General features: G+C 37.7%; 1 protein-coding gene across 2 annotated transcripts; it reads right to left on the reverse strand.

Moving 5' to 3' along the window:
* On the reverse strand, positions 1-18,273 carry LOC128697472 (cell growth-regulating nucleolar protein). Of its 2 annotated transcripts, none has more exons than XM_053789185.2 (4): positions 18,244-18,273; positions 13,053-13,194; positions 10,115-10,340; positions 1-6,476 (listed from the first exon to the last, which is right to left on the reverse strand). In XM_053789185.2, exons 2-4 carry the CDS (start codon positions 13,172-13,174, stop codon positions 5,727-5,729), a joined length of 1,098 nt encoding a protein of 365 aa, XP_053645160.1. In that variant the 5' UTR covers positions 13,175-13,194; positions 18,244-18,273; the 3' UTR covers positions 1-5,726. The 2 variants fall into 2 exon arrangements, with proteins under 2 accessions (XP_053645160.1, XP_053645157.1); XM_053789182.2 differs by lacking the exon at positions 18,244-18,273 and adding an exon at positions 18,029-18,233.

Consider the following 18,273-nt stretch of genomic DNA (forward strand, 5'->3'; position numbering starts at 1 on the left):
TTTACCATTTAATTAAAATGTTTATTGTCCACATACAGCATTTTCAGTTACCACTCAGAATGAAATATAAATTAGTATGCAAAGATGTATTACATCACACTAAGTATATCTTATGAAAGTACTATACCAGTAATAAATATATATCATATATACCATATGAAGAGCACAGTACCAGTAAAACTGGTCAGCATGCACCACTTACCCCCACAAGCCTTCCATTATGACAGTACTGTATCAAAATAAACAGGTACTCTCATGACCCAAATGGATTTAGAGCAGGGGCAGTAATCTGTGGAGCTTTTTAACAGATACAAATATCAGTTACCACTCCAACTGCAACAATACTCGGAAGATGGAGGCAGATTTCTGGATATTTTTTAACCTTTTATATTTCTTTTTAACAAATAACTTTATCATGCCTCACGCTGCATGACTAAGGATCAACATTGTACTGTCTAAGCGTAATTCTGCATACGTACATGGGCAATAAATACGTAACTACTTTTCCTTATGTTGTAATTAAAAATGAAGGCTGAATAACCTCAGCATTAACCAAATCATTATACAATTATCTATTTCACAAAATTTTATCTAAAATCTCAAAGAAAATGAGAATTGCATTCATATTAGAATAAGGTACATATTACAGTATTAACCACAAATCTATTATAGTTGGATCCAGAAAAGTGCAATCAACAGAAATACAAAACAGTTATACAAAACAAAATGTACACTCGAATGCAGCAGGGAGGAAGGAAGGGCAACTCTCTGCTTCAGTCACAAAAGTCTAGAAAATATGGTGAACTTTCAGATCATATGTTTGTTTCTACAGGTTCAGATACCCTCAGCCCATGGAGAAAGCCTGTACGTATCCAAGTTCCTCGAGGAGCCAGGCAAAAAGACTCTTCAAACTCCTGGTTGTATTCAAGAAGGTGCTGGACAGGTACCCAAAGTCAGTACTAACCAGCTGGGCTGTGGTTCGTACGTCAGTTTGTGTTAAGCTAACAGAAAAAGCCTGGTTGATCAGGCCGATCCAGTGAGACCTGGTCACAGACCACACCGCAGGGGCGTTGACCCCTGAAACCCTCTCCAAATATACTCCAGGGTAACTAAGGATCCCAGGACAGCTAGTTTTCTGTTCGAGCAACTCAATGCTACAGGTCAGAGGGGTAATTGTTGTATTCTGGGTATGTGCACTGGAACTATGTACTTGTAGTGTATCCCTCAGACTTCATGTACTGTATACTCCATATCTATCTTTCAAGCCTTATGTGCCATATTACATAATATTTGTGAAAATATAAAAGATAGGGTGGTAGAAGTGGAATATTCAAATAACATCAAAAAGAAATCCTAATACTATTCTTTTTATACAACACTGATTGATGTTATATTATTTTTGATACACTATACAATTGTACAAAGGATATCAAACATTAATTTTCTTTAATTTCTAGAGATTTTTGCAAATAAAATGCAGAATTATTCATGGAAATAACGGTAATTTTTAAACCTTAAACCAACAAAGACAATACCAAGGTATTGGGTACCGGCAAGGACAAAAATTAATGCCGGTAAATTCTCGCAACCAATTCATCTCTTACGACACACCATTATTATTATTATTATAATAAAAAAGAAGCGCTAAGCCACAAGGGCTATACAGCATTACGACACACGTTCAGTCCTGTGAATGCCTACACTAATAAGCAAAACTAAGTTTGCTTACCAAGTCAATTTTAAATTTCTAAACTCTGGGATCAGGTGATAAGGCTAAAGAGACTAAATGTCAATCGAGGTTTTGCATTTGACGTCACAGGTTACCTGTTGGATATAATGGATGTGGAGCTGCTTTAACAGCCATGTATATACATACTGCATATGTGTGTGTGTGAGAGAGTTCTCTCATCTTTCTAGACCAGTACAATGGTTATTGCTTGTGTTGTTAGATGTAATTAGCAAGATGGTAAGCCAAATTTAATATTCTATGTTACTAAACAATTTTGAGGGATAAAAATGAAGGGTTTATGCCAGGAAGCAAAAAGACTTGGAACCAACAGAAACATTCCTTTCAAATTAGGTGCCTTCATGCTGGTGAAAGGCTCCTGATCCAAAGATTTGGATCTACTCCTCCTTACCTCAGAATACATCTGATTACTTCCCATTTACAGGTGCTGTATCACCCCTGTAGATTTAACATGAATATGTAGTATAATAATAATAACAATAGTTATACATATTCACAAGGAAGTGATAAATCTGTATGGGTCAAACAGTGCTTGCAGAATTGAAGGTAATTAGATTAAATCTGTGAATAGGAGGATGAGCACAAATTCCTTGGATCAAGAGCTCTTCACTAGTACACCAAGTGAAGACAACAAGCAGTTAGTTCTCAGCAGGAATATTCCAGGTTGTCATGATAACATGTCACATATTTTTTTATATACATAATCCCTTCAAGGAGGGGGAGTAAATGGCTATTGATCCAAGGACTTGGAGCTACTCTCCTCAAATCAAACCTGATCACCTCCCATTCCCGAGGTGCAGTATGGTCGCTATGGGTCTCACACTTTCCCACAAATTTAAAAGTAATAAAAAACAGAACACAGTTGTATCTGTAGCAAACATTATTAAATTTTAAGTGACTATAATTATTTTATCACATGTTGATAATAAATGTAGCTTAAGGCAGGTGATGTATGGATGGATAATTATTCATAGGTGTATACACTGGTGGATACTTTGCAAATACAGTGGACCCCCGGTTTACGATCAGCTCCCACTGCGACCAATTATGTAAGTGTATTTATGTAAGTGCATTTGTATGTGTATGTTTGGGGGTCTGAAATGGACTTATCTAATTCACAATATTCCTTATGGGAACAAATTCGTTCAGTAATGGCACCTGAACATGCTTCTGGAATGAAATAATATCGTAAACCGTGGGTCCACTGTATATATAATTATGAGACAGCACTGTGCAGCCGTGGGTAGTTATAGTAAGGCAGTGCACTGACAAGTGCTGAAAAAAAAATAAACACACATACACAGGAAAAGCAGACCTTTTATTAAATGCAATATTCCATCTATAACAGGCCTCCTTATAGGCAAGTTGTATTAAATAAAAAGGCTTCCTTTGCTGTGAACACTGTATATGTTTTTCCTGCCAGCCCTGCACTGGTACTCACCACTAACAGACTTCATACTCAGCTCCAACAAAACAGACACATACCAAAGCTAATGTAGGCTTTCACATTCTTTCTGGTATAAAGGTGCAGTTCACCACATGACAGGCAGTAAATCACAAGTTTATTGTGTGTTATAAATAAATGTTCACATGATGTCGTCTTGAATATGAATGACTACTAAATTAGCCAATTTAGTAACATGACAGCAAAACCTCGATACCCAGCCTATCCTCTAAGGTAAACACTGTACACTAAAATGTAGACATGATTATCTGATACTGTACCTTATATGGCTCACTTGGTAGATCCTCTATTCAAACAGGTAATCTCTTATGCCTTTATGTACTGGCCCATTTATTTATTAGCATCAAGACAGGTTGCAATACCATGACTGGAACAGTTTTTTGTCATGTTAGTGGCCAATGTCATACAACAGCTGACCTTTCTCCAAAATTAGCTATCCCTCCCAAGCCTTCACAGATACTGTCTTGTTGAATCAGTCCTTATACACAACATATCTCTGAATTTTGGCCCCAATTTTGTTTCTGTAGATGCTTACCACTGCCAGTAAAATACATTGTAAAATGCTCTCTTCTTAAAAATGTGTGATTTTACTTATCTTAACCGTCTCATCTTTCTATCCAGACCTGAATTATTTGCTCTTTTCCCATATCTTTTTCACTCGCCTCTGGACAATGACCCAGAATGAACCTGAAATGTCACCTACCTTCCATTCCAAATTTTTGGGTTAGTGTATTAAGAGATTCAGGGAAACCGGCTAACCAGACCTGAGTGATGGAGGTGGGAAGCAGTGCTTGTACTCTGAAGGAAGGGTGGAGATATTGCAATCTGGAGGGTTATCAGAGCTGTGATGTCGATGCGCCTCTGGCAAGACGATGGTAATGGAGTGAGACATGGTAAGTGTTTCTTCATTTTCAGGTTGCCCTACCTTGGTAGAAGTTGGCCAGTGTGTTAAAAGGAAATTCTTATTCTTGTAAAATTTCCTTTCAAATTTAGGAAATTTTGTCTAAGACCAGACTATCGGGGAGAATAGCCATCCCTGGATCCATTATATAGCAGAGATGTATATACATGTAATCAAAAACCTATATATACCTTATGATATATATGGATATACTCATTCACCCAGGAGTGATTGTGACCCTACCCAAATTATTAACTGTGAAACCTGTAAAGTTTTAAGGATTAAAAAAAGATACAATACCATATTCAAAAGCAAATAAATTCATCTTAAAAAAGACTCACAAATTGTGTAAATTTATAGAAGCTATTATTTGAACACTCAAAACCAATAACTTGTTTAATTTAGATAAGTTTTTTGAAAATGCGTAGTCATCATCTATTGCAGGAGGACTGCAATGTCCTTGATGGTAGTCCTTAACCCTTTCAGGGTCCGTGCCGAAGATCTACGGCTTTACGTTCAGGGTCCAAACCGTAGATCTACGCCATAAGCTCAGCTCACTCTGATAAGCTGTGAGTGGTAAATCTGGGCCTAGATATGAGAGAATACATCTGTGGTATGTGTGCACCACATAAAACAAATCCTGCAGCACAGTGTATAATGAGAGAAAAAAGCCGAGACCGTGATTTTCGATTAAAACTGACTTTGCAGTGTTTTTTCATGTTTTTTATAGTTGTATTTGCGATTTCTTGGTCTCATTTGATAGAATGGAAGACATATTACAGAAATACAGATGATTTTGATTGATTTTAGCACTAGAAATGCCTTGAAACTGAGCTCAAAGTAGCAGAATGTTAAATTTTTGCCGATGTTCAAGAGTAAACAAACGACCTCACACGTCTAATACACGCCAGCTGGTGAGTCTAATATACATTCACAAATGTGGTGATGATATTTATACAATTATTACAATACTGCATAACAGTAAATCTTCCATTTTTTTGGCTTGAATAAAAATTCATTATGTGAATAAAAAATCCAAATGGAATTCATTTGTAAAGCCTCAAAACATAACTAATGAACAGAGGAAATGTTAGTTTAGTGCCAGGAAAACCTACATTGTTTATTCTGGACCCTATTTTGAAATCAGAATACGTATTTTGAACTTTGTGTTAAATTGGCCAAATTACCAATTTCCAATCACTTTATTTTGTAGTTGAAACAGTTGACTTGGCGATTTCTTGTCCTCAATCGATAGAAGTAATACTAGTGAAATAGCTAAGAATTTGGTCGACAGGAATAATGTAATTGGCCTAAAATGGGAGTCAAAGTTGGCAAAATCGCTGATTTGTAAATATCGCTGACACATCAAAATTTGCGAGCATAGTTTTGTCAATTTTCCATCAAATTTCGTACTTTTTGCTTTATTACCTTCAGAAAAAGATTCTCTACCATTTCATAAGAAAAATAACAAATTTTTTTTTTGTTTAATTCTTAGACTTTGGTGTACACTTTGAAATTTGGCCTCTGGACCCTGAAATGGTTAAATTGACTACTGTATAACATTAGTCAGAGTAATATTATGCATTTCATTATAAAAACATCAAGACAATGCTTTAATTCAGAGTCCTTAGCTTGACTCGATCATTACAAACTATATATTTGTCATTTCGTGTTTCCAATTTTTTTTTCAGGATAGCAGCTACTTCATTTTCCGATTTCACATGAGTTGTGTCACTGTTGGCTGTATAATAGAGAGAGAGTACTTTCCTCTGCAGTTTGGTGATTTTCATGCCCTTTTCTGGGGCATCTTCCAATATCTGAGAGATTGCCATCTTCCACTTGAAAATACCTGAAGGCTTTGCTATACTCTCTAGTTTATTAGAATTTTCATCTTCTCCATTTTGAATGTGATCTCCATTGAGTGTGGAAACTTCATTTTCATCATTATCTGCTTGTTTCCTTTTTTTCTTCTTCTTTTCTTGAGTATCTTGAGATGCTGAATCCATTGCCTTTTTTCTTTTTCTGCCTTCTCCTTCTTCCAAAGCTTCATCATCCTCAGATTTCCTTTTCGATGGTTTACTCGCTTCTTCGGTACTCTCTACAGATTTATCCTTCTTTTGTTTCTTTTTCTGCTTTTTTTGTCTTTCCATCTTTTTCTCTCTTTTGTTTAGCTTGCTGTTACCATTGCAATCCACTGTAGAGGGATCAGGGTTATCATTGTTCTGTGGTGCAGTTGTAGAAGGTTCCTCAACTTCCTGGTCCTTACCATTGTGACTCTGGATGTTGTTCGCAGACTGGAATACTTCCCAAGCTTTATCCACGAGGATGCCACTACGGATCTTGGCGCTGTTGAACAGGAACTTCTGAAACACCAAAATTGAACATATTATCACTGTCTTAGACAGGGATGTGTAATGTCACCATGGTTGTTTAATATATTTATAGATGGGCTTGTAAAAGAAGTAAATGCTAGGGTGTTCGGGAGAGGGGTGGGATTAAATTACGGGGAATTAAATACAAAATGGAAAGTGACACAGTTACTTCTTGCTGATGATACTGTGCTAATGGGAGATTCTAAAGAAAAATTGCAAAGGTTAGTGGACGAATTTGGGAATGTGTGTAAAGGTAGAGAGTTGAAAGCGAACATAGAAAAAAGTAAGGTGATGAGAGTATCAAATGGCTTAGATAAAGAAAAATTGGATATCAAATTAGAAAGGAGGAGTATGGAAGAAGTGAATGTTTTCAGATATTTGGGAGTTGACATGTCAGCAGATGGATTTATGAAGGATGAGGTTAATCATAGAATTGATGAAGGAAAAAAGGTGAGTGGTGCATTGAGGTATATGTGGAGGCAAATAATGTTATCTACTGAGGCAAAGAAGGGAATGTATGAAAGTAAAGTAGTACCAACACTCTTATGTGGACATGAAGCTTGGGTTGTAAATGCTGCAGCGAGGCAGTAGTTGGAGACAGTGGAGATGTCCTGTCTAAGAGCAATGTGTGGTGTAAATATTATGCAGAAAATTCAGAGTGTGGAAATTAGTTGAAGGTGTGGAGTTAATAAAAGTATTAGTCAGAGGGCTGAAGAGGGGTTGTTGAGGTGGTTTGGTCATTTAGAGAGAATGGATCAAAGTAGATTGACATGGAGAGCATATAAATCTGTAGGGAAAGGAAGGCGAGGTAGGGGGCGTCCTCGAAAAGGTTGGAGAGAGGGGGTAAAGGAGGTGTTGTGGACGAGGGGTTTGGACTTCCAGCAAGCATGCGCGAGCGTGTTAGATAGGAGTGAATGGAGACAAATGGTATTTGGGACCTGACGATCTGTTGCAGTGTGAGCAGCGTAATATTTAGTGAAGGGATTCAGGGAAACCGGTTATTTTATATAACCGGACTTGAGTCCTGGAAATGGGAAGTACAATGCCCACACTCTAAAGGAGGGGTTTGGGATATTGGCAGCTTGGAGAGATATATTGTGTATTTTTATACGTATATACTTCTAAACTGTTGTATTCTGGGCACCTCTGCAAAAACAGTGATTGTGTGTGAGTGTGGTGAAAGTGTTGAATGATGATGAAAGTATTTTCTTTTTGGGGATTTTCTTTCTCTTTGGGTCACCCTGCCTCGGTGGGAGACAGCCGACTCGTTGAAAAAAAAAAAAAAAAAAAAAAACAGTGGACCCCCACATAACGATCACCTCCAAATGCGCCCAATTATGTAAGTGTATTTATGTAAGTGTGTTTGTACCTGTATGTTTGGGGGTCTGAAATGGACTAATCTACTTCACAATATTCCTTATGGGAACAAATTCAGTCAGTACTGGCACCTGAACATACTTCTGGAGTGAAAAAATATCGTTAACCGGGGGTCCACTGTATATATCTACATCTTTCTTTCTTTCTTTCAACACACTGCCCGTATCCCACCGAGGCAGGGTGGCCCAAAAGGAAAAACGAAAGTTTCTCCTTTTACATTTAGTAATATATACAGGAGAAGGGGTTACAAGCCCCTTGCTCCTGGCATTTTAGTCGCCTCTTACAACATGCATGGCTTACGGAGGAAGAATTCTGTTCCACTTCCCCATGGAAGTAAGAGGAAATAAACAAGAACAAGAACTAGAAAGAAAATAGAAGAAAACCCGAAGGGGTGTGTATATATATGCTTGTACATGTATGTGTAGTGTGACCTAAGTGTATGTAGAAGTAGCAAGATGTACTTGAAATCTTGCATGTGTATGAGACAGAAAAAAGGACACCAGCAATCCTACCATCATGTAAAACAATTACAGGCTTTCGTTTTACACTCACTTGGCAGGACAGTAGTACCTCCCTGGATGGTTGCTGTCTACCAACCTACTACCTAGGATATATCTACATATGTACATTAAAACATACTTTGGAAAATATTAATCCTGTAAACTGTAGCTGGTAGGTGAAACAAAAACAAAGTTCCGTATTAAATTACGACGAACACTAAAATAAACATGCAGAATTACTTAATAGTATAGGTTTTATGTAATTTTATATCTACAAAAGTAATACACCTACCATCCGACGTACGACCAAGTTCAGTTCCGAGAAACCGGTCATAAGTCGAAATGGTCGTAAGTCGAACTTTACTACTGAATATCAACAAAAGATTTTTGTAATGACTTTATTTTATTGTTTTGTTTTGGTATTTCATGTTTTACTTTACTTTTTATGCTGTTAGTACTGTATTTTATACTGTAAGGTTTAGGATAAACACTGTGTACAACACAAATAGTTGTTTATTTCCCAGAAATTTGGCATAAAAAACATGGTCGTAAGTCGAGTGGTCGTAAGTCGAGTGGTCGTAAGTCGAGCAGGTCGTAAGTCGGATGGTAGGTGTACATACTTTTTTATCTCACTAAATTTAAGACAGTGGAGGAGCACTAATTTATCCTGTAGCTGTGAAGCGCATGCAAAGAATAATATCAAGCTCTAACGAATGAAGTGGACAGGATTCTAACCCATGGCAGGCTAGACCTAAAATTAGCACTCAAGCGACCTAGGATGAATCTTATTAGGCCAGCACAGTGGAGTCTTTAGGGCACTAGCCTGTCAATTTTAGGACTAGCTTGCCATGGATTTGAATCTTGTCCATTCAGTGAGCTCTTTACAATAGTGTCATTATAATTTCGTGAATCAAAGCTCTAATGTTAGATGCTGAAAAAATAATTCAATGTTAACTAAAAAATATCAAGAATATTTTTATTTTTCATTTACAGTCTTCACTATAAAGCAGCTTTAAATATAATATTTAGCCATTTGTACTGGTCACATTTTCCTAATATAAATGGCTTAAATTGTTTCATTACTTATTTATCTTTTTTCATAGACATAAATCCAGTATAACATGAATCTTTATTGACGATGTTTCACCCCACACAGTGGGTTTTATCAAGTCACAAACAGACTGTTTGTGACTTGATAAAACCCACTATGTGGGGTAAAACAGCGTCAATAACAAATTGCATTATACTGTATTTGTGTTCACTTTTCCATCTTGTTGGTATTTTGTACTATTCATCTCTATCTTCATTTGTTGCAAACTACATGTATAAAGATGGTAAATCTAAACCAAAATGGATTTATCAGTGTATATACACAATAAATTTATTCCTTATTTGTGGTCACATTGGCAGGAAATGCTAACCTCCCCAGTTTGATGAATCTTACTGTAACCAGCCGGCCCAGTTGCTTATGCATTGGCCTGGAGATTTATGACTCACTCGCCATGGATTCTAACCCCACCTGTACCGTGGTTTGTTTACAATCTTGTTTTTATGATTTCATGAGTCACTTCTCATACATACTGTCTCATACAAGTAGGACTTTTGACTGTGCTGATGAGTGTTTAAGAGTCATCAATAGAAATACTGTAGAGCTGGTCATGGACCGGGCCGCTGGGGCGTTGACCCCTGGAACACCCTTCAGGTATACTCCTTCCATGGTTTATAATGGAGAAACTTTCATCCCTTTCTTACCTCAAATTTTGACTTCTTGCGAGGAATGTTTGTAAAGGTAGTGATGTGGTCAAGGAGTTCCTTGAGACGTGGCTCCATGTTGTGTGTCTTGGCCACTTGCTCTCTGACTTTTGCTATCCATGCTTCCTGTTTCTTCTCGCCCTTCAACTCTTTGGCCACATACTGGCTCCCACCATACTTCTCAGCTTCAGTTATACATTTCAAATGACTTGCATACTCCTGTTCCCTATGGGCATAAATGTATGGCATTTTAAATGAAGACAATGGCAAAAATTTGCTGACTAATTCTTGTTTAGAATATCAGCCATTTCCCACCAGGAAAGGAAGAGCCAAAAAAGGAAACACGTTCACCAGTGTTCAATCAAAAGCTGCCTGTCCACAAATATGTAGACATCACAATTCATATGAACCTTTGAACTGCTCTATTCCCACCCATCTTTCAGAGTATAGGCTCTGTAATCACTCCCAAAACTCAAGTCTGGACAACCAGTTTTCCTAGATCCCTTCACACAAATTATACTCTATAGCATGAGTCAGCAATCCCTGATCCACAGGGCACATTTGGCCCGCGTGAGGTTTCTGTCCGGCCCGCCAACTTAACTACTAATTATCTAATTAGTATGGAATATATATGCAGTAGTTCACTTCAAGGTTAAGCAGTCCCTACAAAAGTTACTTTGTATCCTCCCTCCTTAGAGTTTTTCATTTGAGTTTGTTGTCTGGTGGTAAAATAACTGTACAGTAGGTATCTGCATTCAGTAATACACATGTAATGTTTATTTAATTATTTGTCATAAACTGTGTTAAGTATTACTAGAATTAGGCCAAAATTGGTTTAAAAAACTAATGGCAACCCTGAGTTCAAGAAAAAAAATTTATATTACATTTAATAACAAGGTCTTCCTCCGAGAGATTGCACAGCTGTCTCTCCCTCTCTCTCCAAAAGGTTGCGGACCCCTGCTCTACAGCATGTCAAATAAAAAAAATACTCACTTCAATCAAGTACACCCATGTGCATGTTGGATATTTAATATTGTAACTCCTTCCAGTCCTTCCCTGCATGTCCCCTACACTACTTTACAGTCATTCCAGGTTTACACATCATCTTAATCAACCTACTTATCCCAGTCTATATAAATGACCAAACTTTCTTAGCAACCCTTTCTATGCTCTCTGAATTATATCTCGTATACTACCACAAATCTTCTAATCTCTATTTATTCTCTGCACAATATTCACATTACACACTGATCTCAGACATAACATTTCCACTACCTCCGGCCTCCACTTATGCTTCACACTTTACAAAAATGTTGCCACCATTATACAGTCCCTCTTCTTTTTACATATAACAGCATATTCCCTTCTATTAATCATCACTAATATACAATACATGTAGTAGCACCACAGCAGTACAGATAAGCACTGTATCTAAACAATAAATACAGTGCAAGATTCGTTTAACAAGTAATGCTGGTTATCTGCACTTTCTATGTACAATATACAAAAGTGGACACTAGACAGAAGACTCAGTTGTTTAAAGAGTGAAAGGAAATTTAAAGAGCTGATCATTTACCAGATTACTGTTTATAGTGTTGTTAGGTAAGACACATATGCAACAGTTAGGTATCTTTATTATGAAACGTTTCGCCTACACAGTAGGCTTCTTTAGTCAAGTACAGAAAAGTTGATAGAAGCAGAAGATACTTGAAGACGATGTAATCAGTCCATCACCCTTAAAGTTTTGAGGTGGTCAGTCCCTCAGTCTGGAGAAGAGCATTGTTCCATAGTATGAAACAATATGGAGAAGAAGTGACAGGATGGAGCTTTTTATAGCACCAAGAGGTGAGACGTAGGCCACTAGGAGAGGTAAGAACTCAGATGTTGAGAAGTCAGGTCCCTCTCAAATCCAGCCCCTCTCACTAGTGGAAGTTGTCGAAGTTGATTGCAGGTCTGTACCAAGATACCCTTGTGTTGCAGTGTCTGACAGATTGAACATTAAAATGGTATAAAATACCGACAGGTTGTTAGGTAAGACACATGCAACAGTTAGGTATCTTTATTATGAAACGTTTCGCCTACACAGTAGGCTTCTTCAGTCAAGTACAGAAAAGTTGATAGAAGCAGAAGATACTTGAAGACGATGTAATCAGTCCATCACCCTTAAAGTTTTGAGGTGGTCAGTCCCTCAGTCTGGAGAAGAGCATTGTTCCATAGTTTCATACTATGGAATACTGCTTCTATCAACTTTTCTGTACTTGACTGAAGAAGCCTACTGTGTAGGCGAAACGTTTCATAATAAAGATACCTAACTGTTGCATATGTGTCTTACCTAACAACCTGTCGGTATTTTATACCATTTTAATGTTCACTGTTTATAGTGTACTAATTTTCTGGACAACTGACCCTTCTAAACACCTAGTCAATGGAATAAGGACAAATATAATAAAGGGCAAACATAAGAAGGCTGGAAAGCATGCCACTATGAAGCATATACAAATATATTATACAGTATATGTAGTGTATAAATTCTCACAAGAAAACAATACATGTTGATTCTAGGTTTCATTTCTATTTCAAAATCTCAGGGATATCCCGGGCATCTTGGAATAAAGATGATATCTTGGATTAACTCTATCCTTGTAGTGCAACATGAGATATGATCACTTGTTAACTGCCTAGCATGTAAAAGCTGCAAATAGATGCAATACAATATCATGTATCATAAACATAAAACCTAAAACTAACCAACAACATTTTAATTACAATAAAATGAAAAAGTCACTCAGCAATACAGTACATATACCCAAAATAAATACTTATACACACTTAAGGCAGGTTAGCTATGCTACACCACATTAAAAGCTGTCAATATAAAACTATTTGAACACTATTAAAATAAACATTAAACACCCCATGTATGATTAGCATTACTAACCTAAATGTTTTGCCACAGTCCATACATGAGACGGTTCTACTGAAGCATCTTCTATTCCAGTGAGTATCCACTTGGTTCTTCTTCAGACATGCTCCACATGAGTCACACACAAAGACCACCATGTTCTCCAACACTGTCCAATCTGAAATATATTCTTGGTATTAATGGTGTGAATAAAGATGAGTGAATATACGAACTCATTCAAGGGCTATGCTCTAACCCATACAAGTAAAATGCTGTCATATACATAAAGCAAAACTGTGGGATGCCATTTAAAAAACTGCAAAAAAGATCTTATTTCTACCCACACTAGTTAACCCTTTCACTGTCTCTCACGTAGATCTACATCACCGACATCAGTATTGCTCATGGTAGGTCTATATTTTGAGCTCGGCTCCTTCAAATAAGCCGAGAGTGGTAAATTTTGGCCTAGACATGAGAGAACAGGTCTGTGCAGTGAGTGTGCAATGTATAAAAAATCCTGCTTCATGCAGTGCATGAACTTGTACAGTGGACCCCCGGTTAACGATTTTAATCCGTGCAAGAGGGCTCATCGTTATGCGAAATAATCGTTATGCGAATGAATTTTCCCCATAAGAAATAATGGAAATAAAATTAATCCGTGCAAGACGCCCAAAAGTATGAAAAAAATTTTTTTTTACCACATGAAATGTTAATTTTAATACACACAAACTGAAAAAGGCATGCACAATTACATGACACTTACTTTTATTGAAGATCTGGTGATGATTGATGGGATGGGAGGAGGGGAGAGCATTATCTTCTTACTGTTTAGAAGGGGAATCCCCTTCCATTAGGACTTGAGGTAGCAAGTCCTTTTCTGGGGTTACTTCCCTTCTTCTTTTAATGCCACTAGGACCAGCTTGAGAGTCACTGGACCTCTGTCGCACAACAAATCTGTCCATAGAGCTCTGTACCTCCCGTTCCTTCAAGACTTTCCTAAAATGGGCCATAACATTGTCATTGAAATAGTCACAAGCACGGCTTGCAACAGCTGTGTCAGGGTGATTTTCATCTATAAAGGTTTGCAGTTCAACCCACTCTGCACACATTTCCTTAATCTTTGAAGTAGGCACAATGGATTCCACAACTGGCATAGGCTTCTCAGGGTTAGCCCCAAACCCTTCAAAATCTTTCTTAATTTCCATACTAATTCTCACCCTTTTTACCACAGGGTTGGCACTAGAAGCTTTCTTGGGGCCCATGGTCACTTATTTTCCAGAAACAGCACCGAAAATACTGTAATAATACGAAATATTCCGAGTGTATGCTTGGATGTTACCGCGGAGGCTGGCTGGTAAACAATGGGACGGAGCGGCACATGTGAGGCTGGCTGAGGGCACATTGGACGCGTCTCGGACGAAAATCGGTATGCGGGTTTTTAATCGGTATGCGCGGCAAAAATTTTGCGATAAAAGTAATCGTTATGCGGAAAAATCGCTATGCGATGCCATCGTTATGCGGGGGTCCACTGTATTTAGTTTCAAATAGTAATTTTGAGGTATTTTATAGGATGTTTGTTTTTATAGTTTCATTGACTGTTTCTTGGTAAAAACTAATAAAATAGAAGACATACTGTTGAAGTACAGATGATTTTGTTTGGTTTCAGACTGGAAGCAGCTTGAAAAGGGCCACAAACTGGTAGAAATATTTGAAGTTTTAGCAATTTTCCTAAAGAAGGGTAGTGTAGTTCTGATAGATGAATGGGCTGTTTCTGATGATCACTCTAAAGAACAAAAGTTATAATACCAAAATAGCTAGCTGAAGTGAACATTGCAACTGGCTTAAAATAGGACTCGGGCAACGAAATCCCCGATGCATAAATTGTACCCAAACTGCTAACTTTATTCTTGCGTCATTCCATAAGTTTTCCATCAAATTTTGTGTTTTTGGTATCATTACTTCAGAAAAAGATTTTCTACCATTTCAGATTTTTTTTTTTTTATATTGTGACACTGTCAACACTCTTAATTTTGAGAGTTGCAACAGTGAACGGGTTAATGCTGGAAGAGGAAATGCACCCATTATTTCCTCTTCCAGCAGTTCTCATGGACATTTTGTATAACAAGCCTCACATGGTATACCTGGAGTTTACCTGGAGAGAGTTTCGGAGGTCAACGCCCCCACGGCCCGGTCTGTGACCAGGCCTCCTGGTGGATCAGAGCCTGATCAACCAGGCTGTTACTGCTGGCTGCACGCAAACCAACGTACGAGCCACAGCCCGGCTGGTCAGGAACTGACTTTAGGCGCTTGTCCAGTGCCAGCTTGAAGACTGCCAAGGGTCTGTTGGTAATCCCCCGTATGTATGCTGGGAGGCAGTTGAACAGTCTCGGGCCCCTGACACTTATTGTATGGTCTCTTAACGTGCTAGTGACACCCCTGCTTTTCATTGGGGGAATATAAGAGTCTGTGAGAATTATGTATCCATTATAAAAATAATGGGTCTTAAAACAAGGGATAATTAAGTTTTTAATAAATATGGTCATCCAAATGAAAAGCTATACACTGTATATCTAGAGGGCGTGTTCCGGGGGTCAACGCCCTTGTGGCCCAGTCCATGACCAAGCATTGCAATGGAACATGGCCTGATCAACCAGGTTTTTACTGCTAGCCACAAGCTCTTCATTAATATACATACAGCAGATTAATACTGACAAAATTCCCTGGTCCCAATTAAGCAATACTTCTTATAATAATAATATAATAAGTAATAATATTTCTACAAGTACAAGCACATGTACAAGGTATACACACCATAGCTGACATCAGTGACATACTACTACTATATAGAAAGCTGCTTGTTATGCAGAGCATTTTGGGCAAATTAGGTCAGTTTTGTCCCAGGATGCAACCCACACCAGTCAACTAACACCCAGGTACCCATTTTATTGATGGGTGAATATAGACAACCAGTGGAAACACACCCAATGTTTCTAACCTCGCTGGGAATCAAACCCAGACCCTTGCCATGTGAAGCGAGAGCTTTAACCACCAGGCCACAAATGAAATTGTCTGAAATTGATGTGGTTGGGCAGGAAACACTTTTTTGCTGTAGAAATTATCATCACATCAGCCACAATAATGCAATAAAAAGAATAGTAATGACTCAGTGAATGACAAGGTGAGAGTGAGTGACTGAGACATTGTAAGTAAGTAAGTTTATTCAGGTATACACAAATACAGTTGCATAGAATTATCATACATAGCAGCACATGTGTAGAGAACCTGGGATAACCCAAAAATGTCAGAGTGACTTATTTCCATTGGGGTAACTGGTTGTTGCCTGGCTGACACTACTACCCAGTCTGCCATCGATCTTTCCATCAATATTTACCATTCTAGGTTAAATCAGGTTAAATGATAAAAGACAGTGAGGTGTGTCCTAGTGTTGGTTGGTGGTGGTGAGGCTGCAACTAGTGACCAACCACTGCCAGGTCACATCATTATTATTATGATTATTTATTAGTAAAATTTCTTTTGTAGTTATGACAGACATGTCAATAAATAACAGTTTCCATAACAAATAAATGTTTCCTGGACAGGCACACCAATTTTGCAAGATTTTGAAAAGAAATAGTGCTGAATTAGGACCAGGGAATCTTATCAATAATAACCATACAGTACCTTAATGTACAGTATTTCTTTTCAATACCCTATTTTCTGGTTTTTGCTTCACCTGACCTGTTTTCTGACTTTCTCCTCACCTCTTCACATAACTTCTTATTGTCTCCAATTTTCTCGTTTGGTCATGACTTTGACGGTCCAAGACAGACATCATCTAAAGTTTCCACTCCAAATACTGGACTGATCATAATTATTCCAGCTAGGTTATAGACTTTTATTCTTCATAGGCCTTCCACAGAATAAGTAAGTTTATTTAGGCACAGGTACACATTAGGACTCCAACGGAAATAAGTCACTTTGACTTTTTTTTTGTTATCCTACGTATCTACACATATACTGCTATGTATGATAACTTATGTAACTATTTGTGTGTACCTGTACCTGAATAAACTTAATAATTATCAAACATAATGTAAATTACCTAGGAAATAACTCCACAATTCAAAGTGACTTATTTCCATTGAGATTATTTAGTTTATAATTCCCAGAGGGTCAGAAACCTTGGTCAATCTGGGATTAATTCTGGAGTGAGTGGAAAGTTAGGTATATTTCCTTATGCTGCCTGGTGCCCCCCTTCACCTAACCATAAGTAGGTAACTGAATATTAGGTGACGACTGCACGTCACATACTAAGTAAGAGGACCATAAGACCTCAGTGTAAAATATGCCACACTGCTTGACTTTCTTGAGCTATCCTGGGTAGAAGATTTTGTTCATGTTAAGCTTTTAAGTTGTCTCCCCCAGGATGCAACCCTCACCAGCTGACTAACACCCAGGTACCTACTTACTGCTAGGTGAATAAGTTCCCTCACCCTTGATAAAACAATAAGTTAATTTAGGTACATCAAGCTTTCAATATTGACAATGGTCTTACATATGTGTAAATTACCCAGGATAACCACCAAAAAAAGTCAATTAAGTTTACTCAGGTACAGGTATACATAAATAGTTACATAAATCACCATATATAGTAACATATGTGTAGATTACTTAGGATAACCCAAATAAAAGTTAGTAACTTTGGGGTCCCCAATTGAGGACCCCAAAGAAATTCAAGGACCCAAATGGAAATAAATAACTTTGACCTGGGGGGGGGGTTATCCTAGGTAATTTACACTATGTATGATAATTATATAGTATATTTATAGGTAAATCATGTTAGTGTTGCATGTGGTTGTTGTAGAAGACTCAAGTATTGTATATCTCAGGTGTGACTACATTACTAACATCAATATTAATGAGCACACATAATCACCATCATCAACACATCATTATTGTAGTGATAAAGACCAAACTGGAGACCAAACTGGAGACCAAAATGTAACAATTACCAGAGTGAGGCTGGAGGTGCACGTGTGGTGGTCCAGCAGCTGCAACTGTGTGCTCTAAACCCTCACTCAACTCTCACCATCAAACACTAGTCTTATTTAGACTTTTATTTAGTCTTGGTGATGACTGGTGTGTTCATTAGGGAAGTTATTAATGTAGATGGTCTAGTAGTCTTACTAAGCTCACTATAATCAACACTTAACTAACTTATACTTACCGGCCTTAACATACTACACGTACTTCAAAT

This window comes from Cherax quadricarinatus, chromosome 44 (genome assembly GCF_038502225.1).
Source record: "Cherax quadricarinatus isolate ZL_2023a chromosome 44, ASM3850222v1, whole genome shotgun sequence".
Classification (NCBI taxonomy): Eukaryota; Metazoa; Arthropoda; class Malacostraca; order Decapoda; family Parastacidae; genus Cherax; species Cherax quadricarinatus.